Source organism: Rhodotorula graminis (genome assembly GCF_001329695.1).
Source record: "Rhodotorula graminis WP1 unplaced genomic scaffold RHOBAscaffold_1, whole genome shotgun sequence".
Taxonomy (NCBI): Eukaryota; Fungi; Basidiomycota; class Microbotryomycetes; order Sporidiobolales; family Sporidiobolaceae; genus Rhodotorula; species Rhodotorula graminis.
In genome coordinates, this window is record NW_017264928.1 from 366,511 (window position 1) to 390,990 (window position 24,480).

The 24,480-nt window shown below is 67.7% G+C and overlaps 9 protein-coding genes across 9 annotated transcripts; 4 read left to right on the plus strand and 5 right to left on the minus strand.

The window, feature by feature from the left end:
* Positions 1 to 78: 78 nt before the first annotated feature.
* RHOBADRAFT_50539 (glycoside hydrolase family 76 protein) lies at positions 79 to 2,567 on the minus strand (the record flags this gene model as incomplete). Its single annotated transcript, XM_018415371.1, has 8 exons — positions 79 to 366; positions 551 to 700; positions 802 to 1,210; positions 1,301 to 1,472; positions 1,577 to 1,657; positions 1,768 to 1,841; positions 2,010 to 2,100; positions 2,171 to 2,567. The coding sequence occupies 8 exons, from the start codon at positions 2,565 to 2,567 to the stop codon at positions 79 to 81; spliced, it is 1,662 nt and encodes a 553-aa protein (XP_018274065.1).
* A 2,414-nt stretch (positions 2,568 to 4,981) lies between these two features.
* Positions 4,982 to 6,611, plus strand: RHOBADRAFT_22931 (uncharacterized protein). Its single transcript, XM_018412584.1, has 3 exons — positions 4,982 to 5,406; positions 5,487 to 6,312; positions 6,386 to 6,611. Exons 1-3 carry the CDS (start codon positions 5,261 to 5,263, stop codon positions 6,452 to 6,454), a joined length of 1,041 nt encoding a protein of 346 aa, XP_018274066.1. The 5' UTR covers positions 4,982 to 5,260; the 3' UTR covers positions 6,455 to 6,611.
* Positions 6,612 to 6,878: 267 nt separating this feature from the next.
* Positions 6,879 to 7,509, plus strand: RHOBADRAFT_40565 (uncharacterized protein; the record flags this gene model as incomplete). The annotated part of the gene is made up of 2 exons (XM_018413729.1): positions 6,879 to 6,903; positions 7,004 to 7,509. The coding sequence occupies 2 exons, from the start codon at positions 6,879 to 6,881 to the stop codon at positions 7,507 to 7,509; spliced, it is 531 nt and encodes a 176-aa protein (XP_018274067.1).
* Positions 7,510 to 7,726: 217 nt separating this feature from the next.
* Positions 7,727 to 9,373, minus strand: RHOBADRAFT_50541 (uncharacterized protein; the record flags this gene model as incomplete). Its single annotated transcript, XM_018415372.1, has 6 exons — positions 7,727 to 8,226; positions 8,306 to 8,345; positions 8,422 to 8,815; positions 8,892 to 8,953; positions 9,036 to 9,159; positions 9,236 to 9,373. 6 exons carry the CDS (start codon positions 9,371 to 9,373, stop codon positions 7,773 to 7,775), a joined length of 1,212 nt encoding a protein of 403 aa, XP_018274068.1. The 3' UTR covers positions 7,727 to 7,772.
* Positions 9,374 to 9,604: 231 nt separating this feature from the next.
* RHOBADRAFT_65843 (uncharacterized protein) lies at positions 9,605 to 11,654 on the minus strand (the record flags this gene model as incomplete). The annotated part of the gene is made up of 8 exons (XM_018418789.1): positions 9,605 to 9,726; positions 9,833 to 10,005; positions 10,090 to 10,508; positions 10,550 to 10,724; positions 10,800 to 10,887; positions 10,962 to 11,016; positions 11,079 to 11,214; positions 11,319 to 11,654. The coding sequence occupies 8 exons, from the start codon at positions 11,652 to 11,654 to the stop codon at positions 9,687 to 9,689; spliced, it is 1,422 nt and encodes a 473-aa protein (XP_018274069.1). The 3' UTR covers positions 9,605 to 9,686.
* Positions 11,655 to 11,799: 145 nt separating this feature from the next.
* RHOBADRAFT_22932 (uncharacterized protein) lies at positions 11,800 to 15,482 on the plus strand. Its single transcript, XM_018412585.1, has 15 exons — positions 11,800 to 12,029; positions 12,096 to 12,204; positions 12,265 to 12,423; positions 12,493 to 12,600; positions 12,688 to 12,982; positions 13,059 to 13,180; positions 13,249 to 13,530; positions 13,631 to 13,732; positions 13,809 to 13,927; positions 13,999 to 14,140; positions 14,232 to 14,386; positions 14,467 to 14,776; positions 14,872 to 15,012; positions 15,098 to 15,274; positions 15,385 to 15,482. The coding sequence occupies exons 1-15, from the start codon at positions 11,890 to 11,892 to the stop codon at positions 15,415 to 15,417; spliced, it is 2,394 nt and encodes a 797-aa protein (XP_018274070.1). The 5' UTR covers positions 11,800 to 11,889; the 3' UTR covers positions 15,418 to 15,482.
* Positions 15,483 to 15,592: 110 nt separating this feature from the next.
* RHOBADRAFT_40569 (uncharacterized protein) lies at positions 15,593 to 18,177 on the minus strand (the record flags this gene model as incomplete). The annotated part of the gene is made up of 7 exons (XM_018413730.1): positions 15,593 to 15,758; positions 15,842 to 15,980; positions 16,044 to 16,155; positions 16,234 to 16,577; positions 16,652 to 17,278; positions 17,366 to 18,005; positions 18,109 to 18,177. 7 exons carry the CDS (start codon positions 18,175 to 18,177, stop codon positions 15,593 to 15,595), a joined length of 2,097 nt encoding a protein of 698 aa, XP_018274071.1.
* A 1,416-nt stretch (positions 18,178 to 19,593) lies between these two features.
* RHOBADRAFT_11293 (uncharacterized protein) lies at positions 19,594 to 20,402 on the minus strand (the record flags this gene model as incomplete). Its single annotated transcript, XM_018412042.1, has 2 exons — positions 19,594 to 20,029; positions 20,095 to 20,402. 2 exons carry the CDS (start codon positions 20,400 to 20,402, stop codon positions 19,594 to 19,596), a joined length of 744 nt encoding a protein of 247 aa, XP_018274072.1.
* A 432-nt stretch (positions 20,403 to 20,834) lies between these two features.
* On the plus strand, positions 20,835 to 24,476 carry RHOBADRAFT_50546 (uncharacterized protein; the record flags this gene model as incomplete). Its single annotated transcript, XM_018415373.1, has 7 exons — positions 20,835 to 21,017; positions 21,148 to 21,384; positions 21,459 to 22,026; positions 22,092 to 23,239; positions 23,310 to 23,537; positions 23,602 to 23,979; positions 24,107 to 24,476. The coding sequence occupies 7 exons, from the start codon at positions 20,835 to 20,837 to the stop codon at positions 24,437 to 24,439; spliced, it is 3,075 nt and encodes a 1,024-aa protein (XP_018274073.1). The 3' UTR covers positions 24,440 to 24,476.
* Positions 24,477 to 24,480: the final 4 nt, after the last annotated feature.

A 24,480-nucleotide genomic window follows, 5' to 3' on the forward strand; every position in this document is an offset into this window, starting at 1 on the left:
ACAAAAGTACAAGGAGCGCCGCAGAGTGTCTGTCTGTCGTCGTCGAGCGCGCACGGCCCCCCTCTCCTCCCGACGCGCTCACGCCCACAGGACCGCCGCACCGGCCCCGAGCGCGACGCCCACCGCGCTCACCGCGACCCACGCCGGCGCTTCCTGCGCCCTCGGCGCCGCGCCCGTCACGCTGCGGTCGGTCGAGCCAGCGACTCCCGTCGCCGTGCTCTCCGGGACGGCAATCTGGTCCGTCGCGCTGCCGGGCGAGACGGACCGGCCCACCGACGAGAGGTAGTCGGCGTTGATGGTGGCGGCGGCGGCGATGAGGCAGATGGCGTTGAGCTGCGTCTTGGGGCCGGCCGTCGTCTCGTTCCACTGCGCGCGAGGGGGATGATGAGTCAGGACGGGCGTTCGAGAGCGGTCGCGAGAACATGAAGGTGAGGATGCGGTACTGCGAGGTGACGATCGATGGCCGAGGAGGGAGAAGGAGAGAGAGGCGAGGGAGGGGAAAGAGAGGGAGGAAAGAGGGATGGAGAGTGAGAGGAAAGCTGGGACGCACCGGTCCTCCCCACCACATGCCAAAGAGCCACGAGTCGTCGACGTTGTTGTACACGTTGCTCAGGAGCTGCGTGTTGACGAAATTGTAGATGTTGGGGTCGGGGCGAGCGAGGTACAGCTCGGACATGCCGAGCATGAGGATGCCCTTGAACTGCGGGCGTGCGACGAGGGGAGAGGAGGACGGGTCGATAGACGTCAGGACGACGTAGAACTCGAGGAGAACAAGGAGATTGGGAGAGAGCGGGGACGCACGACCGTCTCGTCCTGCTGGCAGCCGGGCGGCTTGCCCTCGCCAGGCGGCGGGTCGTCCTCGCACCCCTCGACGAGCACGCCCGTCAACTCGTCGGGGACATAGTCCCTCATGGCGGCGTAGGCGATCGTGCGCCCGAGGTCGAGGACGCGCTCGTCGCCCGTCGCGTAGTACAGGTCGGCGAGGCCGAACAGGAACGCGCCCGAGTTGTAGGTCCACGTCTGCTCGCCGGACCGGGTGCACGACGAGAGGGGCTCGCCGGCGTACGAGGCCGTCACCGTGTCGTACACGCGCCCGTTGTCGGTGTCGAACGCCCACTCGAGCCACCAGTTGAGCGTGTTCATCGAGTGCTCAAAGTACGTCTCGTTGCCGGTCAACCGGTACAGGCGCGTCAGGATGCTGAAGTAGAGCCTGTGTGCGTCGTCGGAGCGTGCGTCAGGTCGTGCTCGGCGAGAGGGATACGCTCGAGGAGGGAAAGGGAAAGAAAGGGCGCGCACGCACCCGTTGGTGATCGTGTTTTTGATGAGAGGGCGGTAGGTGAGCCACAGGACGCCGCCGCCGCACGTGTCGTCCCAGTACAGCGTGTTGTTGTTGTTGATCGTCTCGACCATGTCGAGCCAGGTCGAGTTCGGGTAGGCCTGGTGCGCGCGCAAGGCGTACATGGCCCACCAGCCTGCAGAGCGAGCGAGGCGACGAGGAGGGCGGGGCGAGGTCAGGTTTGGCTCGAGCAGGAGATGCGCACGATCGAGGGGAGAGGGAGGGAGAGCAGGAACGTACTCTGGTCGTCGACGTACTTGTCGATCATCCAGCCGAGGTCGTCGTTCTTGATGAGGAGGTCCTTGATCAAGAGCTCGTTGACTGCGAGCAAGGCGACGAGGGCGTCAGCACGACCGTGGGCGTACTTCCACCGACTCACGGCGCGCTGCAGGCGTGCGCCGAGGAGAGGGAGAGAGGGACGAGCGGCTCACCATGATTGCCGAGGGCGAGGTCGAGGTTGGTGTAGGCGATGCCGAGCACAGGCGTCTGCCACCAGCCAGTCCACCTGTGGAAATGCGTGCGAGAGTCAGTAGCTGACGTGCGAGTGCTCGAGGGTGCCTCGTCGTCGAGAGAGGGTCGAGCGACGACCGCGGGAAGGCGCCCCAAGAGCGCTCGACCTGGTTGCCCGGCCCGGCTCGAACGAGAGGGACACAGAGAGAGCAGGGGGACGCACTCGAACAGGCCGTCCTCGTACCAGGTCTGCATGCGGGCGACGGCGGCCTGTGCGAGCTGGGCGACCTTGCTCATGTCGTTGATGTCCATCCCTGCGGGCGTGGGGGGTCAGTGCGACTGCGAGGAGGGACGTCGACAGGGTGTAGGGAGAGAGAGACGGACATGCCGAGGGCGGGAAGGGGATGTCGACGGACGAGACGAGGGCGCGCTTGTCGAGCTTGTCGCGCGGGTCAAACTTGAACTCGGTTGTCGAGAAGTTGTGGGGCTTGCCCGGGACGTAGAGCGGGTGGCGGTCGTAGGCTGGCACGGGTCGGGGAGCCGGGTTGGTCGGGTTGTCGGGGAGGCGGATGTCGGCGAGGAGAGGGTGCGGCGAGTTGGGGAGAAAGGCGCGGCCGGTGTGCGGGATGGGGTGCGGGAAGGCGAGGTAGGGCTCGTAGATGGCAGGCGACTGGTTTGGCTGCAGCTGGTCGACGACGGGCGCAGCGAGCACGAGGGCCGAGACGAAGCAGGCGGCGGCGGCGACGACGACGACGAGCGGTGCCCTCGGTGGGGCAGGCATGGCGTGGCGTGCGAGCTCGAGGGCGACAGTCCCGGTGCAGCACGAGCAGGAGAGCGGCGGTGAGGAGCGCGGCCGAGTCCCTTCCTTCGTCCCTCCTCGCCCCTCTCGCTCTCTCCCGCCCGACGTCGCGCTCTCACTTCTCCGCCGAGTGATCGCACCCAGAGCCCCAGCCATGGCCGACCTGTACGGCGACGCCTTGCAGGAGGACCTCGCCGTCTACTCGTTCGACGCCCTCGACGAGAACGAGCTCCTCGGCGGCACAGAGCACGACCTCGCCCACTTGCTCGACGAGGGCCTCAACGACCTCAACGACGAGACCTTTGGCGACTCGCTCGACGGCCCCTCTGCCGTCCAGCAACCAGGTGCGTCCTCCCTCTCTCCCCCGCCTCATCACCCTCGCTCTCCTCCCACCCTCCCTCGGCTCACCACCCCCCTCACCCACACACAGGCCGCGACTTTGACTTTGCCGGGTCCACCTCGCGCTTCCTCGGCACCGATGCCGCTCAATCAGCCGGCCTCCTCCCTCAGCACCAGCAGGGCGGCCGCCAGCTCGAGAGCCTCGGTGCTCAGTGGGGCGCCGACCCGCTCCTGTCGTCGACCTCGGCCGCACCGCGCTCGCTGTCGCCCTGGACCAGCCTCAACGACGACCCGCTCCTCGGCGCCCGCGCCACCCCGGTCGCCCTCCCGCAAGCCTCGCCCGCCCAGCCCCAGCCCCAGCAGCAGCAACAGCAGCAGCAGCAGCAGCGCCAGTTCAAGACGCTCGACGAGGTCGAGGCCGAGATGCGCGCCGCAAACGCCGCCCGCCAGTCGGCGTCGTCGGCCGCCCCGCCGCGCGGCATGACGGTCGAGGAGCTCGAGGCCGACCTCCTGCGCAAGCAGCAGCAGCAGCAGCAGCAGGCGCCGCCGCCCCAGCAGCCGCAGCAGCTCCCGCCTGGCATGTCGCCTCAGCCCGGCGCCATGCTCCCGCCCGGCATCCCTCAGCAAGGCGGCGCCCCCTTCGCTCCTCCTCCGCCGCCGCCGGGCTTCCTCCCGCCGGGCTTCCCGCCCCTGCCGCCCCAGATCCAGGCCCTCCCGCCCCAGATGCAGGCCCAGTTCGTCGCCCAGGTCATGGCCCAGCACCAGGGCCGCTTCCCGCAGCCGCACCTGCCCCCGTTCGGCGCGCCGCCGCCGCCGCCGGGCGCGTTCGCCCAGGGCCACCCGGGCGCGGCAGGACCTCGTCCCGGCTCGCTCGGCGGCCAGCAGCAGCAGCAGCAGCCGGGCGTGGTCCCGCCGCACCTCGCCGCGCAGGGCAGCCCCGCCTTGGCGCCCCAGCAGCAGCAGGCGCAGCAGCTCCAGGGCGGCGTCGCCGTGCCTCCTCGCGGTCCGGGCACGCCGGGCCCGGCCTTCCCGCCGCTCGGCGCCGTCGCCGTGCCCATGCCCGGCCCCGTTCCCGGCCTCGGCCAGGCGCAGGGCATGCCGCCGCAAGTTGCGCTCGCCAACCCGCTCGCGACCCTGTTCCCGCCCTTGCCGTCGCAGGTCGGCATGGCGGCGGCCCAGGCCCAGGTCCAGGCCCAGCCCGGCACGGTCGCCCAGGTCGAGCAGCAGTTGCAGCTCGTGACGCTGCACCAAAACGCGCAGCGCCCGAGCCTCACGGGCGCGCAGCTCCAGGCGCTCCTCCAGCAGGCGCAGCAGGTCGCCGCCGCCTCCTCTGCTGCGGGCCCCGAGTCGTCCGGCGACGCCGTCAAGCCGGCCGAGGGCGACGACGCCGAGGCCGACAAGCGCAAGGCCGGCGAGGACCTCATCCGCAAGGTCGAGGCGCGCATCGTCGAGCACGAGCGCCTCGAGGTCAAGCGCAAGCAGAAGGCGCTCAAGATCGCGAGCATGGTGCGTCCCCTCTCTCTCTCTCTCTCCCGTGTGTGCGCCTCTCTCGACGGTGCGGGTGGCTCACCATGCCCTATCTACCTGCGCAGGCCAAGCACAACAACCTCATGTCGAACTCGGACAAGGACTTTATCACCCGCATCCAGGTGTCGCAGCTCGTCACCGACGACCCGTACGCCGACGACTTCTACTTCCACATCATGGCGGCCATCAAGCAGTCGCGCATGGCGGCCCAGGGCCAGCTCGCTCCCCCGATGGGCGGTCCCGGCGGCGGTCCTCTTGCTCCTCCCGGCGCCCAGGGCCCGAACGGCCCCAACGGCAACGGGCCCAACAACCGCCGCCCGACGCGCCGCGAGAACGCCATGAACCGCATGGCGCAAAACGTGCAGCGCCTCGTCGACAGCGCCAAGAAGCGCAACGCGCACGGCGGGCCGACGACGCTCAGCCTCGACGGCGCGCTCGGCAAGATCGCGACGCGCACGAGGGCCGCACCGCGCCCGCTCCTCCAGGTCAAGCCGAGCAGCTCGAGCGTGCCCGGCGCGGCGGCGAGTGGCGGCGACAAGGACGGCGCCGACTCGGCCAAGCAGGACGAGGCCAAGGGCGGCGTGTCGACCGGCCAGAGCCTGCTCGTCGGCGCGGGCCTCATCTCGGCCTCGTCGTCGTCGTCGTCTGCGGCCGCCGCCACCACCGGCGTCGACGGCCCGCTGTCGCACCGCGACGCGCTCGTCATCATCGAGCAGGTGTACGACTGCGTCCTCGACCTCGAGCAGCTGCGGCGCATCCAGCCGCAGCTGCACGGTCAGGAGCACCAGCTCCGCCAGCAGCTCGAGCAGATGACGGTCGAGGGCGGCGTCAAGGACGGCCTCGTCGCGAGGTGCGACGAGGCGAGCGCGGCCGTGCGCGAGAGCGAGGACAAGTACCGCGAGCTCGTCGCGAGGCTGTGGGACAACCTGCACGTCATGGACCCGCTCGACGCCTGGTCCGTCTCCCTCTCTCTCTCTCTCTTCTGCCCCCGTGCCAGCCAACGACCGTCACTGACCTCGTCGTCGTCGTCCGCAGCGAGCCGCACCCGTTCGTATCGCTCCTCGCCGTCACCAAGGGCAAGCGCATCCTGCCTCGCGCCATCCGCCACCTGTCGGCCGAGCAGACCTTGACGGTCCTCACGCTCCTCGTCGCCACGTTCGACACGCTCGACGTCGTCGTCAACGCGCCGCTCCTCGACCACCTCGACACGGCCACGTCGGCCGAGGGCCGTGCGCGCCGCGCCGCCGTCGAGGCCAAGACCGAGGCCCTCCTCAACTCGATCGTCGCGCCCGTCATGGCCGTCGTCGGCCAGGCCCAGCTGCGCATGGTGACGGGCATGCTCGGCCTCTTGATGGACCGCAACGACCTGTCGCGCGTCCTGCGGTCCAAGCCGGGCCTCGCCTTCCTCACGATCCTCCTGTCGCGCGCCGAGTCGCTCAAGCAGCAGCAGCCGCAGCAGCCGCAGCCGCAGCAGCCAGCGGGCGCAGCACCGGCACCGGCAGCGTCGGCCGCACCCGAGCCCGCCGAGCTCGAGCAGTGGCACCGCACGTTCACGCACCTGTTCGGCGTCCTGCAGCAGCAGCTCGTCGCCCTGTTCCCCTCGTCGCGCCTCGCCGCGTCGCTCCCGTTCGGCGTCGCCCAGTACCAGAGCCTCGACGCGCTCCGGCCCGAGTGCGACCTCGACGACGAGCCCGTGTGGCGCTTCCTCGCGGCCGTCGCCGTGTGCGCCGACCCGGACCAGCAGCAAGTGCTCGTCACGGGCGTCCGCGACAAGGTCATCGAGGGCGTCAGGGCCGCGAGGCAGGGCGCCAAGGCGAGGGGCGCCCAGGCCGTCGCGCCCGAGAAGGCCGCGTTCAAGGTCGTGCGTCCTCCTCTCTCTTCCTTCTCTTTCTCCAGCTCGAGTACGTTCTGACCATCGTCGACCACACCTACAGCGCAACGTCAACCTCCTCCTGCACGCCCTGTCGCTCGACGCGTCCATGATCGAGACGGACGACGAGTAGACCCCGCTCGAACCCCCTCTTCCTCCTCCTTTTTCTTCTTTCGACTCTCGTCCCCTCTTTTTGTCCCTGTACCTGTCCTCCTCTTCTCTCACTCTCTCTCATCCTATCTCTCTCGCGCTAGAGCCAAATCAGCAATGCAACGAAAGTACCCGTCCCTCGAGCCGTCCTCCGAGAAGCTCGCGAGCGAGAGATGTCCCTCGCTGCGACGAGCGGATCGGCCTCGGTTGGCGCTCCTGCCTCTCTTCCTCTCGCTTCTCCCTGCTCTGCTGCATCTACGGTACACGTCGGCTCGAGCCACTTCATCGTCGCGGGTGCGCCCGCCTCTCCCTCGAGCGTTCTCAGTCGCCTCGTGCTCACCTCTCTCGCCGTCGCAGACTCGTCGGAGCATCTCTGAGCCTCTCTCGTCGACGACGCAAGACCCGGCATGGCTCCGCAGTACACCCACGACGGTGCATGGCCTCTGTCGTTTGGCGACCTTCCCAAACCCGACCTCCTCCTCCGAAACGCTCTCCCTACCTCAGAGTACTGACTCGTCGAGCGAGTGCGCAGGTCCTTGGGACGGCTCGACGTCGTCGATTGGCGACGGCAACTCGCCCTGGTGGTGGGACGACAACAACAACGACGACGACGGCGGCCTTTCGGAGCGCGACCGCCTGCTCGCCATCATCCTCCCCTCGGTCTTTGGCGGCCTCCTCGTCCTCCTCCTCCTCTGGATCTTGTACCGCCTCAACTCGGTCCGCCGGCGCGTCCTCGCGTGCGAGGAGCGCGAGCTCGTGCACGACGCGGCCATCACGGCCGTCAAGGAGGAGCGCGAGGCCGAGCGCGAGGGCTGGTACGGCGCCGGGTGGCAGCACGGTCGTCGTCACGGGCGCGACAGGCGCAGGAGGTGCGTCGAGCCGCAGCTGCCGTGCAGGCCTCAGATCCTCCCTGTTGCCGTTCCTTTCCCGACGTACGGCGGCGGCGACTACAAGCATCACCATCATCGCAGGCACCACCACCACCACCAGTACCCGCCTGGCGGCTACCCGGCGATCGGGTACCCAGGCTACTGCTGAACGGCACCGAGGACGGCGAGCAGGGCAAGCGGGACGACACGGCGAGGCGGCTCGAGCGGGGCTTAGCGGTGCGCGCAACGAGATCTTGGGGTTTTGCTTTGAGCTTTACTGCGAGCGACTCGAGCGAGAGAGAGAGAGAGATAGAGAGAGAGAGAGATAGAGAGAGAGAGAGATAGAGAGAGCAGACTCTCTCGGGCGGCCGGCGGCAGAGTCTGAAAAGCGAAAAAGCGAGGCTGCATTGCTGGACGGCCTCCGACGCTCAGCTACGTCGTCCCGCCCTCCTCGCCCGTATCAGGCTCAACCGCCGCACCCTCGACATTCCTTCGACCTCTCGCGCGGCCGACGAGCGCGTCGAGCGACGGCAAGTCCTCGTCGCCGTCGTCGTCGTTGGCGAGCATCATCGACATCTCGCGCAGCCGGCGCATCGACTCGTCCTCGCCGTCACCGTCGCCCTCACCCTCGCTGCCGAGCTCAGAGGGCGCGACTGACCCGCCGACGCTCTCGGCCGGCGTCGTCTCGCTGCGGAAGAGCGCGCCCCTTCCGCCGGGCGCACGTGGCGGCGCCGGCGTGACGCTGAGCGAGCTCCCGCGCGGGATCGTCGAGCGCCCGTTGCGGTACGACTCGGGCGCGACCGACGCAGAGAGCTGGCGGACCTCGGTGTCGAGGAGGCGAGGGCGGGCGAGGTCGGCGGGGTCGAGCGCCGGGTAGGGCTCGACGCTGCGAGGCGGGACAGCGAGGGTTAGTAATGCGAGGCGAGCGAGAAAGAGAGAGACGAGAAAGAGAGAGCTGGACGCACATGACGACGAGGGTGCGGCCAAAGATCGTGAAGCCGCGGTCTGCGAGGGAGGCAGCTTCGTGAGCCCGGGCGCCTCTTTCGACGAGCCTAGATACCGAGAGAGCGAGAGGACGCACACGTGACCGTGACCTCGGGCTTGACGTCCTCGTCAATCTCTGGCTTGACGTCGCCCTCGTATCCTCCTCCCGCCGACTCGGCCCACCCAGGCGGCGGCGCCTCCTCGTCCGGCTCGGGCTTGACGACGACGAGCTCGTCCTCGGCATCGCCCTCGTCGCGCGCACCACCCGCTGCGACGCCGACGCGGCGCTTTGACGGCGGCGGGGCGACGGTCGACGGGCCCTCGCCGTCCGAGCCGGACGAGAGGACGTCTCCCTCGTCGTCTCGAGGTGCGGCCGACGCCGTGCGCGCCCGCTTGCGGGACGGTGAAGGTGGAGGGAAGGAAGAGGGTGCGACACGTGACGGTGCGCGGACGGTCGACGGCGATCGGGTGACGAAGTGGATGTTCTTGTCCTGCGAGCGGGAGGGCAGGGAGAGTCAGCTCGTCGTGGCGGGGCCGCGTCAGGGCGAAAGGGGACCGAGGGCGCACCTTGAGGAGGACGACGTGCTTGTCGTTGGCGCTGCGGAAGTAGAAGGCCATCTGGTAGCCGGCTGCAGGCGGTCGAGCAAGGTCAGCACCGCCTCGTCGACAGAGGGTCGGCTCGACGAAGGACAGGAGGAAGCGCAGACGCACTGCCGCGGTACACGTCGACCTGCCTGCGCTCCTTGCCGCCCTTCTTCTTCGGGTCGATCTCCTTGGCGAGCTTGAGCGGGATGCGGTCCTTGAGCGCGACGAGCATCTTGTCGAGGATGTCGTCCTGCGCGCGCGTGCGGGCTCGTGGTCAGTGCGCGGACCCGACAGAAAGGTGCACAAGGGGAGAGAGAGGGGCGCACCGACATCCAGTCGACGTGTGCTGGCTCGAGGTAGAGCGTCATCTGGAGGACCTGGGTGGGCGAGATGCGCAGGTACGACGACTGCCGCGGGCGGTACTGGGTGGCCTTGACGCCGTCGTGGCTCAGGTAGCGACTCATGCTGGAGGCGAGTCGGGTCTGCCCTGAGCTGTGGTGGCCGTGGAGGGAGACGAGGAGCGAGCGACTTGCGCAGCCGGAGGGGCACCGCAGGGCGACTTGCTCGCTTCTCACGCAGCGCAGCGGCTGTCTCTTTCGGCGTACGCAAGCCTCGCTAGATCGCTCTCCAGGGTCTGCCGATTCTCGCCGAGCGCGAGGACTCGCCGCCGCCTCTCTCGCCGGCCGCACCGAGTCGGCGAAATGCGAACGCTGCTAATCGTTACAAGGACTGGGCTGACAGAGAGGGACGAGAGAGCGAGAGTGAGGGCACGACAGGTCACGACTCGACGTAGATGCGCTGCAGAGGAGGGATAGTCCTGCGGGCCGAGGCAAAGAGTCAGGGCTCATCCGCGACAACGACCGCCGCACGCTCGCGTCGAGCGCAACGAGAGGGCAGATGCAAGAGAGACAAGGGCGACGGACCTGTCCCACGAGGCGATGCTCTGCTTGTGCATGCGGATCTGGCCGTCGGCGAATGCGCCGAGGAGGAGCTTCATCTCGTGCCGCTTCGACGCGCGGAACGTGGCGTGCTCGGCCATGACCTCGTCGTTGAACGCCGACGACGTCTCTTGCGCGTGGAGAACGGCGTCCTGGAGCTGTGGGACGAGGGGAGATGTCAGGAAATGTCGACGCTCGGGCGCATCTCGGGGACAGAAAGGGGAGGACGGCGCTGGACGCACCTCCTTGATCTTGGCGTCGAGCCGGTGCAGCCTCGCGGCCCTGCTCATGTCGGTCTCGCCGCCTCTGAGGCTCTCGACCTTCTCCTTGAAGTAGCTGCCGAGGCCCATGCCGTAGCCGTACCCGCCGGCGAGGCGGTCGCGCTCGGTCGCGACGTTGCTCAAGTAGGCGCTCAGCTCCTCAAAGTCGAGCTGCTTCTGGTCGCGCAGCTTGAGGACGCCCTTGAACGCGTGCGAGTAGGCGAGGAGCGAGTGGACGTGCTCGAGGAAGCCCTCGGACGCCGACGCGCTGTGGTCCTTGACGCCCGACCCAAAGTCGACGAGGGCGCGCTCGAACCGCATCAGGGGCTCGGTGATGCCGCTCTCGAGGTAGCCGAGCCCTTGGACCGACACGGCGAGGTCCTCGTAGTCGCCGCTCAGGGCTATTTAAGTTGCTGATTTATATTAATTTTATTGTTCAAACATGAGAGCTTAGTACGTGAAACATGAGAGCTTAGTACGTTGACGACAAAGCGCTCGTCGGGCTTCTTGAGCTTGGCGAACGCGTTGAGGAGCGTGTCGGACAGCGAGTCGAGGACGCCGGACGGCGCATCGTCGGTCGAGGTCGTGCGCGCATGATGCTTGTGCTTGTAGACGTTCTGCGGGATTGCGCGAGTCAGTGACCGTCGATAGATTGACGGAGAGAAGGCTGAAAGACGGGCAAGGCGACGCACCCACTCGCTCGACTCGAGAAAGGCCTGGTAGATGGACGTGCGCGACAGCTTGGGATGCCGGCCTATCCGCTGCAGGAACCGCTCGAGGCTGCAGGAAAGTACGATTCAGGGGGAGATCGACCAGGATCGGCGCGCGAAGGCGAGAGGGAGGGGCGAACGCACTCTACTCGCCGCCGCTCGATAAAGTCGGGGCTGAACCGGTCGCCGATGACGTACTCTGCGGGCCACATTGAGATCAGTACAGGGACACAGAAGTTCCCAAGGGAGAGTGGGACGCACCCATGCGGTGCTTCTCGGGCAGGGGCGGCACGACACAGGCGGGAAAGTCCTTGACGAGGGCGTCGCGCAGGAAGACAAAGTCGTGGTAGCGGCGCCGTGCGGACGGCGTCTTGCTGCCATAGCTCGGGAGGTCGGTCTGTGGCGCGTGGAGAGGAGACCAGGGTCAACTCGGCTGCTCGAGCGATGCGCAGGACGAGAGAAGAGGGGAAGGGCGAGGAGGACGAGGGGGAAGGGACGGACCTTGGCGCAGACGAGGTACGAGACGAACGTGTCGCTGGTGCCCTCGAGCTCGACCTTGCCGTCGCGGACCTGGACGTCGTGCACGGCCTGGCCGGTGGAAGGCCCCGCGAGTGCTGCGTCGTTGGCGTTCGAGTTGGGGTCGGCCGAGCGCGCGCCGCCGAAGCCGGCCTGGCCGAGGTCGGGCCCACCGAGACCTGGTGAGGCGTCGTGGGTGTAGGCCGAGTAGGGCTGTTGCTGTGTCGAGGACGAGGGCGGGTCTGACGGGGTCGGGTGGTGGGGAGGACCCGTCTCCCACGCGACGGACGAGCTGAAGTCTTCGTCGTGGAACGAGTCCATCGGGCGAAAGGTCGAGTGGGCTGGGCGGTGCTGGCTGAGCCGCAAGGAGCGCAGTCGAGGGTGGAGAGGGAGAGCAAGCCCAAGGTGGTCGTCGTCTTCATCTCCCTCGCCCGCGTACAACTCGGCGCCTCTCTCAGCTGGGCCAGAACGCTCGCCAACCTACGCACAAGCTCCTTGCGCACGCCCACACTCGCACGGAACGTCCTCTCGCGGCCTGCGTGCTCGCTCGCCCTCCATGTCGTCCCAGCCGGCTCCGCGCCAAAGGAGGATCCGGTTCTCGCAAGACGAGATCCAGTCCCAGCTCCAGCAGCTCTTCCTCTTCTCGAGCCTCTCGTCAGCCTCGACCGGCGACATCGAGGCCCTCGCACCGATCCTGTCCGTCCCTCCCCACCCTCGCTCAACCCGCGCGTCCTCACTCACCTCTGCCCACACCGACCGCAGCCTCAACATCCACCGCTCGAGACAGCAAGACGCCTACCTTCGTGCCCTCAAGGCCTTTGTCGCCGAGAAGGAGAAGGAGATCGAGGCCGTTTGCGCGCGCAACTACCAGGTCCGCTCACCCTCCTTGTCCCTCCTCGCAACGCCCTCACTCACCTTTTGCTCGACACAGGACTTTGTCGGCTCGGTATCGGCCCTCCTTCGCGTCCGCCAGGGCACCGTCTCGCTCAAGCACCGCGTCGTCGAGCTCAACGACGACATTCAGAAGAGCGGCGGCGGCGTCGCCGACAAGGCGCGTCCACTCTCTCCTCTTTCTCGTGCCTGCGTTCACGTGCTCACCTTCACCCCTCGTCGGCACTCGCAGAAGAAGGCGCTCCTCGATGCTCGTCGGGTCGGCCAGAACATTGACGAGACGATCGACACGCTCCAGGCGTGCTTGCGCGTGCTCGACCTCGCCACCAAGGTGCAGAACCTCATCGACAACGCCAAGTACTTCTCGGCGCTGCGGGTGCGTCCCCCTGCCCTCTTTCCCTCTCTCGGGCGCCTCACGGTCCGTGCGGCGAACTGACCCGCCTCGAGTGCGAACGGTCCGCAGCAAATCGAGGACCTCCAGTCGACGCACCTCAAGCCCGTCTTGCACTACTCGTTCGCCAGCCTCATGCTGTCGTCGATACCGGAAAGTCGGGCCCAGATCCGCGACGCCGTCACGCGCAGCCTCAAGGCGTGGATGTACGAGGCGCGAGAGGCGTCTCGGGCCATCGGCAAGGGCGCGCTCGACGCGATGGAGCAGCGTGGGAGGAGGTGGGCCGCGAGGAAGCGCAAGGAGGTGCAGCTCGCGCTCGCAAAGATCAACGGGCCGATCGAGCTCGGCATCAGCGAGCGGCACGAGTGTACGTCCCCTCTCTCTCTTTCGTTCTCTCCCTCGCTCTCCGACACTCGAGACTGATGCCCTGTACCGCGACACAGACTCGCTCCTCGACAATGAGAACGCCAAGATCGACTTCAAGCCGCTGTACACCTGCATCCACATCTACGACACGCTCGACGCCCGCGACGAGCTCCAGCTCAGCTACCAGGCCGACCGACGAGTGCGTCCCTTACTCTCTCTCGACTCGACGTGACCTCACGACCTGACGAGCGCGGTCCCACCCTGCAGGCACAAGCCGGCCTCCTCCTGTCGTCGACCGCGTCCCTCACGCCCTACTCGCTCGCGGCCCTGTCGGCCCTCCTCGAGGAGATCGTCGGCTTCTTCCTCATCGAGTCGCACGTCCTGCGCACGACCAACTCGTTCCGCTCGGAGCAAGACGTCGAGGACCTGTGGGACGGCATGTGCGAGCGGGTCGTGCGCATCGTCGACGAGGGCTTGAGAGGGTGCGAGGACCCTGAGGTGTTTCTCGGCACCAAGTTAAAGGTGCTCACGTTCGTCCAGACGCTCGAGGTGAGCCCTCTGTCCTCATGATCTCGGACTGGAGCCGGCTCTCGCCCGGCTTCGGCCCGTCGGACGAGAGGTTCATGGACTGACGCCCTTCTCTCTTCAGGGGTACGGTTACTCGGTCAGCCACCTCAACAGCCTCCTCCTCACGCTCTTCGAGCGGTACTCGGAGCTTCTGCAGCGCCGGTTCAGCGCCGACTTTGAGAAGGTGCGCTTTGTCCCCCTCTTCCGTCTCTCTCCCTCGGCCAGCGCAGCCAGGCTCACCCGTGTCGTCCGTTCTACAGATTGTGCTCGACGACGACCACCAGCCGATGGTCGTCAACGACGAGGACGAGTTCAGCAAGGTCCTGAGCGTCACCTGGCTCCCGGCCGACGGCGAGTGGAGCGCCGCGCAGCTCAAGCAGTGCGTTCTCCTTCCTCTTTCTCAGTCGCAGTGCATCACAGAGGACCTGCCCTGACGTCGACTCGTCGCAGACCCGGGTTCCCGCTCGCCCTGCCCTTCTCGCAAACCTACCCGTTGTGCTGCGTCGACATCCGGTCGTTCACCGAGCAGTACTACCAGTTCTCCGAGGGCTTTGCCGAGCATCATCGCGACATCGACGACGTGCTGCGCAAGGTGCGTCTGCCTCGTCCTCCCTCTCGCAGCCGTCGTCCGGGCGGATCGCCATGGCCAAAGCGTCCCTGACCTCATCTTTCCTCTCCTGCAGGCGCTCGACAACCTTCTCATCAAGCAGGTCAGCGAGAACATCCAGCGCCGCCTCAGCATGATCGGCAACCTGTCGCAGCTCGCCCAGATCGTCGTCAACGTGCTCTTCTTCCAGACGGCCTGCTCGGACCTCGAGACGCTGCTCGTCACCCTGCGGTGCGTCCTCTCTCTCTCTGTCTCTTCTTGAGTCACATCCTGTGACACTCGACCCTGACGGGCTGCATCTTGCGCATCAGGGCGACGCAACGCGGCGGCACGATCCACCTCGACTCGCTCGCGTCGTTCCAGCAGACGCTCAAGCAGACGCAGGACCGCATGGTGTCGCAGATCTCGCAGAAGATCGACAACTTCTTCGAGGAGGCCCAGTACCCGTGGACGGCGACGCAGCCGCCGTCAGCGCAGGCCGCCAACGAGGCGAGCCCGTACTTGCAGGACTTGATCGACTACGTCTCGACCGTCATGATGAGCGTCCTCGTCCAGCTGCCCGAGTTCGCCAAGGACTACGTCTACCGAGGAGCGCTCGGCCACTGCGCCATGATCCTCCAGGTCCGCACGACTCTCCCTCTCCCTCTTCCCCGCCTCCCGCTCGGACCCACCCTGACACTGACGACTTTCCTCCCCGCCTCTCTCCCTGCGCCCAGTCCTACTTGACCGACCGTGACCCTCGACAGGTGAGCGACGCCGGCCTGCTCCACCTCGCGCGGGACGTGCGGTGGCTCGTCAACCACGTCACGTCGTTCCAGAACGAGCGCCTCTCGGACGTCTTCTCCGAGCTGCAGCAGGTGCGCCCTCGCATTCCTCTCTCTCTTTCCTCTCTCTCTTCTTGTGCTTGTCGTACTGACAAGCTCGCTGTGCATCGCGCCGCAGCTCGTCCTCCTCCTCACGGCGACGCCCAACATTACCGACTACCTGGACCCGCCGACCAGGGCGCAGCGCTTCCCGCGCGTGCAGCCTCGCGTCCTCCAGAGCGTCCTCGTCAAGCTCCTCGCGCACTACAACTCGAGCGGCGGCGGCGGCGTCGGCCACAGGAGGCGGACCCAGGTCGTGAGTCGGGCTCGGTTCTCTCGCTCTTGCCCTGGGCGGCCGCACGATGTGCCGCCGTCCAGGGCTTACCGATGCGGCTGTCCCCGACTGATACGGCTGTTCACCTGCAGGAGGACCTGTTGCGCACGCTCTCGGCGAGGTAGACCCTGCGACATCTCTTTTCCTCTCTTTCGTTCTCTCGATGTTGTATCGACGACCTTTTTCTCGGATCCTCTCGCGCCAGAGAGAGAGAGAGACAAACGGCACAGATTCCTTTCATGACAGCTCGAGAGACCGGGACAGCACTACAGAGAGACCCTCCCCTTCCTCGCTCGTCCTCTAGAGACGGGCGCGCGCCTTGCCGTCGGCCTTTGCGTACAGCGCCGAGAGCTCGTTGGCGTACAGCTTGGCAACGACGTTGCGCTTGGTCTTGAACGTCGGCGTGATGCACTCGGGCGCAAAGGGCTCGATGCGCAGGTGGATGCTGTCCTCGACGCGCTCGAACCTGCGCCGGACGCAAGAGAGGGGTCAGTCTTGGCGGCGAGGGAAAGAGAGCTCGAGGGGGAGAAGAGAAAGAGAGAGACGCACCCAACGAGCTTGGCGTCGCGAGCGTACTTGGCGAGCGCGACGGCGACGGCCTGGATGACCTTCTCGTCCTTGGCGGCGGCGTCGAGCGCAGCGAGGTCGGTCGGGGCGATCTGGCGGCCGAGGACCTTGGAGGCGAGAGCTGCGCGACAGGAGCACGAGGTGAGCATGTTGAGGGGGCGCGGAAAGAGCGAGAGGGACGTACGAGCGAACGTGTTGGGGTCGACGACCGCGATCGCGACGAGGTGGTCCTTGAGGCCGTCGCCGTGGACGTACAGCTGAGAGAGGAGCGGGCAAAGCAGGTACGTGTTCTCGACCTGTGCGCAGGACGAGGGAGAGTCAGTCTCGGCGGGCGCGCAGGAGAGAGAGAGAAAGAGAGGAAGGAGGAGACGGACCTTCTCAAGTGCGACGTACTCGCCCTGGCTGAGCTTGACGAGGTTCTTGACGCGGTCGATGATGCGGAACCTGCCGAGGTCGTCGACGGTGCCGACGTCGCCCGAGTGGAGCCAGCCCTCGTCGTCGATGAGCTCCTTGGTCTTGACCTCGTCCTTGTAGTAGCCCGGGATGATGCTCGCGCCCTTTGCGCAGATCTCGCCTCGGGGCCACGGCTTGTCGGTCGAGAAATAGCCCATCTCGGGCACGTCGCACAGCTTCATCTGGACGCCGGCGATGGGCGGGCCGACGGAGCCCTCGGACCACTGGTCGTGCGGGTAGCAGCGGTTGGTGCAGCCCGACGTCTCTGCAGGGGCGTAACTCGTTGTCAGTCTCTCGATCACGGTCTTGAGAAAGGTGGGGAGAGGAAGGAGGACGCACCGGTCTGGCCGTAACCCTCGTAGACCTCGCAGCAGAAGGCGACGCGCAGGAAGTCGAGAACGTCCGGGTTGATGGGCGCCGAGCCGGTCGACATGGACTCGACGCGACCGCCGAGGAGCATCTTGACCTTGTTGAAGATGATGCGGTCCCACACGGCGTGCGTCACCTGGCCCGTCGTGCGCAGGTTGGCGAGCTTGTCGGCGAACGCTTTGCGCGCGAGCGAGCCCTTGAACCCGGGCGCGTCGACCGTCTGCGCCTTGATGCCCTGGTACACGCGGTTGAGGACACGCGGGACCGAGACGACCGTCGTCGGCTTGGTGACGGCAAAGTCCTCGAGCAGGCGCAGGTTGTCGCCGCACGAGTAGCCGATGCTGGCGCCGGCGGCGATGCAGATCTCCTCGACGAAGAACTCGTACACGTGGGCGAGCGGGAGGTACGACAGGAGGACGGCGCCCTCGCGGATCTCGTGGCCGTGCTCGGACGAGGTAACGATGGCCGAGATGTTGCGGTGCGTGAGCATGGCGCCCTTGGGGTTGCCCGTCGTGCCGCTCGTGTAGCAGATGACGCACAGCTCGTCGGGCGTAGGCGGCGAGTGCGGCTTGGGATGAGCGACGCCGAGCGCCTCGACTGCGAAGAAAGGGGAGGGGTGCGAGCGTCAGTTCTCGCGCTCGCCGTCGACCGCCCGACGAGAGATGGAGGGAGAGTGGGACGCACGCTCGACGAGGTCGAGGACCGTGATGCCGACGCTGCCGCCCCACTGCTTCATGGCGGCGCCCGACTGGATGCCGGGACGGTTGCCCTTGCCCTCGAGGGCGCTCCACGCGTCGAGGCTGACGATGGCCTTGACGCTCGACAGCTTGGGCGCGAGGCGGAGCAGGTCGGGGATGTGGACCGGGTTGGCGAACACGACGCGCGTCTCGGCGTGGTTGCAGATGAACTCGACGACGTCGGCGCCGAGGGTCGGGTACAGCGACGTGACGGTGAGGGCCTGGGCGCTGCACGCCTGGTTGACGTACTGCCACTCGGGGCGGTTGGACGCCCAGATGCCGACCTTCCACTGGCGCACGTTCTCGTCCGGGAAGAGCGTCTCGCGGAGCCGGGCGAGGCCGCTGCCGATGCGGGTGCGGTGGCCGTCGACGGCCTCGAACGAGTCCCACGTGAGCTCCTTGGCCCAGTCGCCGACGGTCGGGTCCCACGCGCGGGCACCGAGGCAGTTGTCCTTGGCGTGGTGCTCGAGGCCGAGGTTGAAGACGTCGTAGGCGGAGGTGGGGAACGCGAGGCCGGCTCGCCACTTGGGGTTCTCGACGTTGACGTAGACCGCGGTGCTGCCCGACTTCTTGCTGCCAGGAACAGGCTGCAGGGGGGCGGGGGGGCGGCGAGGGTCAGCGAGAGTTGCTGAGCCGGCGTGGGGAGGAGCTCGGCGGGAGGGGGAGGAGAGAGAGAGCGCGAGGACGCACGATGGCCTGGGGCTTCTTGGGGTTGTGGTTGGCGCTGAGGGGGACAGGGAACGGGCTCTGGGCGTGCATGGTCGTGCTCGTGGTGGTGTGATGGGCGAGGGGCGAGGGTGAGCGGTCGTCTCGAGCCTGGCTCGCAGTCCGGCCGGCGCGGGTGCCGCGCCGGTCGCTCGCTGCGCACTGGCGCTCGGAGCCGTCCCTCCGCCTCGCTCGCTCAGGCAGCAGCAGAGAGCTCGCACGTTTCGCAGAGACGCAAGAGAGCCAGGCAAAGGAGCGCAGCCGAACGCTCGGTCGTTCGGAGTTGCCGCTGCTCGCCGCTGCCGCGGACCTTGCGAGGAGAGGCTCGAGCGACGACCAGCTCTCTGCTCTCGCAACGCAGGGACACACGCTCAGGGCTCATCTACGTAATGCAAGAGAAAGCGTCTACGCCTGGAACGTCCTCGCCCACGAATCGATGACCTTGACGCCCGCCTGGTGCGCCGGGTAGCTCGGGTCGCGCCGCACGATGGCGCCGTGCGCGTTGCGGGCCTGCGGCAGGTACACAAAATGCTTGCGCAGGTGCGGGATCGCGTTGAGGTTCTTGACCTGGAACAGCTGCGACGACGAGAGGACCGGGTCGGTCGAGTACCGCGCCGCCTCCTCGGACCGCGCGAGGTTGGTCGAGGACGAGGTGGGCGACGCAGGCGGGGGCGTCACCGACCGCGAGCTCGACAGGGACGGCGGCGAGACGGGACGAGCGAGCGCAGGCGTCGACGTGCCCGACGTCGAGCCGTAGGTCCGCTGCGGCCCGAACCGGGTCGCCTCGTGCGCCTCGCCGTCGTCGCTCCTCGTCCCGCTCTCGAGGCCGTCGACGTTCAGCCCACCGGCGTACTCGGGGTTGTCGACGCCGGCGAGCTCGGCCACCTCGCCGATGCGCACGCCGACGCGCTGCAGCATCGTCTCGCGCCCGCCGCCGATCCGCTTGCGCGCGTCGCGGATCCGCCGCCGCGACTCGCGCGTCTGGAGCGCGAACCGGCCGACGAGGTACACGACCGAGAGCGGGAGGGCGAGCGGGAGGAAGGCGATGATGAGGAGCGACACGGGGCGGGAGAAGGGGTAGGTGGTCGGGCGGAGGAGGAGCGGCAGGCGCAGGCGGAAGCGCCGCTTGGCCGGGATGCAGCCTTTCGGCAGGTCGGGTGCGGGGACCTGCTTGTGCGAGACGATGATGGGGGCGTCCTTGGCGAGGGTGCTGCAGAACGAGGAGGAGGGGGAGCAAGAGCTCGTCAGTCTCGGGCGTGCGACGGCGAAAAGGAGAGAGCGGTGCGCACAGCTCCAGTCCTCCATCGCGGATGTCGACCTCGGCGTCGGGCTCGTCGCCTCGGGCCTTGGCGAGCTTTTGCGCCTTTGCTCGCGCGAGCGCGAACGGGTCGTGCGCCTCGATGCCGCCGGTCGGGAACGGCACCGTGCGGTCGTTGACGCTGCGCATGCGCGTCGAGAGAGAGCGTCAGTTCACGAACTAGAATGGAAGGAAGAGAGAGCGGCCGAGACGCACGTGTTGGCGAAGACGTCGATGTGCTCGAACCGGGTCAAGGCTCGGTAGAAGCTGTACCGCGGGTCGGCCATGATCTTGAGGAGCGGCTCTGCGGCATTGCGTCGGGGCAAGAGCTTGCTGATGCCCTTGCGACCGTCCTGGGCGGGCGCCTCGGCGTTAAAGTAGGCGGGGAGGAACCGGTCGCGCTCGTGGAGCTGGCTGCCGGTGCGAGACAGGAGGCGGCTGCCGAGGAAGGCGAACGTCGACGACCAAAACGTCTTGTACCGCGGAATGCCGATGGCGGGAGAGGCGAACGTCGCAAAGTGGGCGGGGCGGACGTCGTCGAAGAAGGAGGGGGAGCGCGAGTCGAGAAGGCCGAGGACGTAGCGAGCAACGAGGCCGCCGAGAGAGTAACTGCGGGGCACAGCGTAGGTGAGCGACGTGTTTGACTGAGGCGAGGGACCGTGCGAGGGACGGACCCGACGATGCTGAACGCCTCTACTCGGCCGCCGTCGTCGTGGATGCGCTTGAGCTCGGCGTCGATCTCGTCGACGACGCGGTCGGCGCACGTGTCGATGCCATCGTACGTGTGGGCGAACGAGACTGCGTTGGTCTCGGGCACGAGGACGACGACCTTTGGCGCAGGCGACGAGGATGACGACGAGGACGAGGTTGGGCGCGAGGTGTGGTACAGGAGCGACTCCTTGATGTAGGCGATGTGGGACGGGTGTCCCCAGAGGCCATGACAGGCCGTGACGAGGTGGACCGGGTAGGGGCGCGGTGTCATGGCTGGTGGAGGATGAGCGAGGAGGTGGTGGAGGTGGGGGTTGCGGATCGGGCGGCGGCGAGTGCGGCGGGTGGCTCTTGCGCTCGCGGGCGAGAGGCGAGGTAGCTGGTGGTGGTAGAAGCAGTCGATCAAGCCAGGAGCGGGTGTGAGCAGACGAGAGGGCTTCGGCGTGAGAGCGTCGCCAGCTCGGCGGAGAGTCGGCAAGTGCACCGCCTCGCTGTCTCTTGACAGGCGAGCTGCGTGAGCGCGCTCTGTGCAGTGTGAAGCTTCTGGCTGGCTCAAGCAAGCAGCCATGCAGGACCGAGTGAGCTGAGAGACGTGCGACGCTGCGTCGCGTTCTCATCTGGATCCGGCCCGCTCGAGCTCGACGACTTGATCTCGCCGTCCCACACGCCGCAGCGCTCCCCGCTGAGCTTGCACGGCACCCGCACCATGAGCCTCGTCCAGTCGACCATCGACGACTACCTCGTCGCGTCCTTCCCGCTCCCGACGCCCGCTCAAGCTCGCGCTCTCCCACCGCATCCGCCAGTCGCCGCCGTCCAGTACACCGCACACCCGCGCCAGGATGCCCGACTCGCAGTAGCCACCCCGGGAGTCGGCCTCTCGGTCTACGATGTGAGCCACCCGTTCCTCCTCTCCTTCGCCGACCGGCAGCACACGCGAGAGCTCCACCGCCTCAGAGGGCTCTCGCTCGCCCCCCACAGCTCGGCAGAACGCAGCTGACCGTCTCCCTCACTGTACCCAGCTCGCCGACCAGACTCCGCTGTCCTCCATCACCGTCGGGCCCTCGTTCGCACCCACGACGGCCGCCATCTCGCGCTCGACGCCCTCGACCTCGTCCGACTCGATCCGCGTCAAGAGCGCACGGCGTACATGGGTCGGCGTCCGCACCGACGAGGGCAAGGGCGAGATCTGGTGCTGGCACGAGGAGGAGCGCAAGGACGGCAGCACCGAGGGCGACTCGGGCAAGGCTGTCTGGCCCGTACGTTCCCTCTCGTTCGTCGTTGTCGACCTGCGCAAGCACTCGAGACTGACTCTGTCCTGCGCGCCGGACAGATCTCGGAGCCACTCGCCGCTCTCGCCGCACCTCGCACCCTCCCCTCGCACATCTCGTTCCTCTCGACCTCTGGCGCGCTCGCCCTCGCCCCGGCCGACGACCTCACGTCCCTCGCCTCCCTCCCTGCACCCACGGACGCTTCCCCTGCCGTCAGCCAGACGCTTCGCCTAGTTCACGTCTCGGCGACGTCCGCCCCGGCGTTCCTCCCTTCCTCCCTCGTCGCCGCCCTCCCCACTTCTTCCTCGTCCAAGGCGCACCTCGGCCTCATCGTGCGCAAGTACGCCGCGCCGACGCCTGCAGACGGTGGCTCGCTCGTCGATGTCGGCAAGAAGAAGTTCAAGAAGGCGCCCCGACCCTCGTCGTCGGCCGTCATCGACGCGGCGGACGCGGCGGGCCCGTCGACTGCGCAGGTCGGCCAGCGGAGCGAGATCGAGCTCGTCCTGATGGACCCGGAGGTGGCGATGCCGGACGAGTTTGAGCCTCGGCTCGGCCTTTTGAGCCTCGGCAAGGTGGCGGTCGAGGGGGAGCAGGTCGTGGTTAGCGACGACGGCATTGTCACGGCCCTCGGTGCGTCCCCCCTCTCTCTATCCGACGTCGCGAAGATGAGCCCCCTGACAAGCTTCGTCCCGCAGGCTCGAACGGCACCCTGGCGGCGTCTCGCCTCTCGTTCACCTCGCCGCTCCCTGTCGACACCTACTCGACCCTCTATTTCCCTCCCGCCCCTGTCGACACCCCAACTCTCGCCCTCGCCCCGCTCAAGTCGGTCGCGCTGTCGACCTCGTCCCTCACGCCTTCCCTCTCCTGCCTCCTGGCCCTCCACTCGTCGTTCGTCGTCGTCGCCTCGCCTCGGCCGACCACGTCCGACAGCAGCGCCCCGACCGTGTCCCTCACCTACTGGGACACACGCTTTGGCAGCGTCATCGCCTCGGCCGACCTCACGGTCCCGTCCGCCGTCGCGTCGTCCGTGTCGGCCCTGTCGCTCTCGCTCTCCCTCCCGGCCCGCCACACGGCCATCCTCACCCTCTCGCCTGCGCCCTCGGCGTCCGGCACGCGCACGGCCCTGTTCGGCCTCCCCGTCGCGTCGCTCCCGTCGGCGTCGGTCCTCGCCGCCGTCGTCGGCAAGCACTCGCTCACGGCGCGCTTCCTCGCCGTGTCGCCCGCCGCCCAGAGCGTCGTCGCGCGCGCCAAGGCGACCGAGCCCCTGCGCTCGCAGCGCCCGGGCCAGAGCGAGAAGAAGCTCGCGCTCCAGGAGGCGAGCCGGCTCGCGCGCGAGCACCTCCTCGAGCGGCTCGAGCGCGTCCTCGCGCCGCTCAAGGCCGGCGCCGGCGCCATCGCGCAAGACGTCGCCGTCGTCGAGGCCGAGAAGGTGTGGGCCAAGTGGCTCGACGAGGACAAGGACCGCCTGTGGGACTACAACAAGGGCAAGGTCCGTGCCGCCATGGAGAAGGAGCAGGAGCGGCGCATGGCGGCCATCACGGACGCCGGCGAGGACGCCGACGGCGACGCGAGCCGGTACAAGGTCGCCAAGCGCAAGATTGAGCGCGCGATCGCGGCGGCGGGCGCGAGCGTCAAGCCGGGCGTCGTCGGCGCCGCCACGACGGCCGACAAGAAGGCGGCCAAGGCGAGCTGGAAGGACGTGACGGCCGCGAGGATCAAGGGCGTCAGCGACCGGTACCGCTACATGTACCACCGCGAGCGCAACAAGATGGAGGAGGCCATGGGCAAGACGGTCAAGGAGTTCGACTGGGACGAGGCCGTCGCCAAGGTCGAGCGGTACGAGGTGCGTCCTCTCTCTCTCCTTCTGTTCTTGTGCAACGGCCTTCCTCGTACTGACGCTGTCGATCGTGCAGCCGTCTCTCCCCTCGTCGTTCGTCACGGCCCTCCTCCGCCTGTCCTTCCCCGTCCCCCTCACCTCGTCGACCGACCTCACCATCTCGCCGTCGGGCGTCCTCGCCGCATCCGAGACGGTGTGGCGCCACCCGACCAAGATCATCGGCTACCTCCTCCGGCGCGAGCTCGTCGGCGAGAACCAGGTCGAGGGCGGCGTCACGAGCTTCCTCGCCCGTGCGGCCGACTGGGTGCGCACCTGTCCTCTCTCTCCCTGTCTCTCTCGACCGAGCCCTGACTCTGCGTCTCTCCCAGCCCAACATCATGCTCGCGCTCAAGACGCTTCCCGACATCCCCGAGTCCACGACCGTCGCCCTCCTCGTCGCCGTCGTTCGCGGCACCTCGTCTCGCGCGTCCGCCGACGACGCCATGGACACCGAGGACGCCTCGACTGCCCTCCCCGCACCTGTGCCCGCCCTCGCACCCTTCCTCGCCGCCATGCTCGCCTCGCCATGCACGCCGGCGACGCTCCGCCTCGAGCTCAAGAAGCAGCTCTCGGCCGCCGAGGCGCTTCCCGTCCTCGAGCAGTGCGACGCGTGGTTCGCGGCGTGGCTCCGAGACGCGCAGCCCGAGGCGCCGCGCGACGACGTCAAGGCCAAAAAGGGCAAGGGCAACAAGGCGGTCGCGGCCGACGTGTTCAAGTTGCTGATTTATATTAATTTTATTGTTCAAACATGAGAGCTTAGTACGTGAAACATGAGAGCTTAGTACGTTAGCCATGAGCCTCGCACTGACGCACCCTCTTCTCCTTGCCCCACAGATCGTCCCGTTCGTCCAGGCCATCCTCGACGCCCACTTTGTCACGCTCCTCCTCCAGCGCCAGTCGCACCGCCTCCTGCGACGCCTCTCCCAGCACATCGCGACGCACACGGCCCTCGTCACCGACCTGTCGACGCTCATCGGCGCGCTGTCGATCTACTCGCGCAAGAAGGACGAGCAGCGCCGGGCCGCGCTCGAGGACAAGGCGGCGGCGGGTCGCAAGGCGCAGCGGGACGGCGTGCGCGAGTTTGGCGAGACGATGCAGCGCCGGATCAAGGCGCAGGAGAAGCACGCCGAGGTCGGGCAGTACCAGGTCGAGGAGTTCTTCCTGTAGATGGCCGCTCTCGTGCAAGCGCTCTTCTCTCGCAGCGACTC

Excerpts from the sequence above, each read along its gene's own strand:
- RHOBADRAFT_22932 (XM_018412585.1), top strand. The coding sequence starts at position 11,890 with ATGTCGTCCCAGCCGGCTCCGCGCCAAAGGAGGATCCGGTTCTCGCAA. Across the intron at positions 12,205-12,264 it reads TTTGCGCGCGCAACTACCAG|GACTTTGTCGGCTCGGTATC; the intron begins GTCCGCTCACCC and ends TGCTCGACACAG. Across the intron at positions 13,733-13,808 it reads TCAGCGCCGACTTTGAGAAG|ATTGTGCTCGACGACGACCA; the intron begins GTGCGCTTTGTC and ends TCCGTTCTACAG.
- RHOBADRAFT_22931 (XM_018412584.1), top strand. The coding sequence starts at position 5,261 with ATGACGGTCGAGGGCGGCGTCAAGGACGGCCTCGTCGCGAGGTGCGAC. Across the intron at positions 5,407-5,486 it reads ATGGACCCGCTCGACGCCTG|CGAGCCGCACCCGTTCGTAT; the intron begins GTCCGTCTCCCT and ends CGTCGTCCGCAG. Across the intron at positions 6,313-6,385 it reads AGAAGGCCGCGTTCAAGGTC|CGCAACGTCAACCTCCTCCT; the intron begins GTGCGTCCTCCT and ends CCACACCTACAG.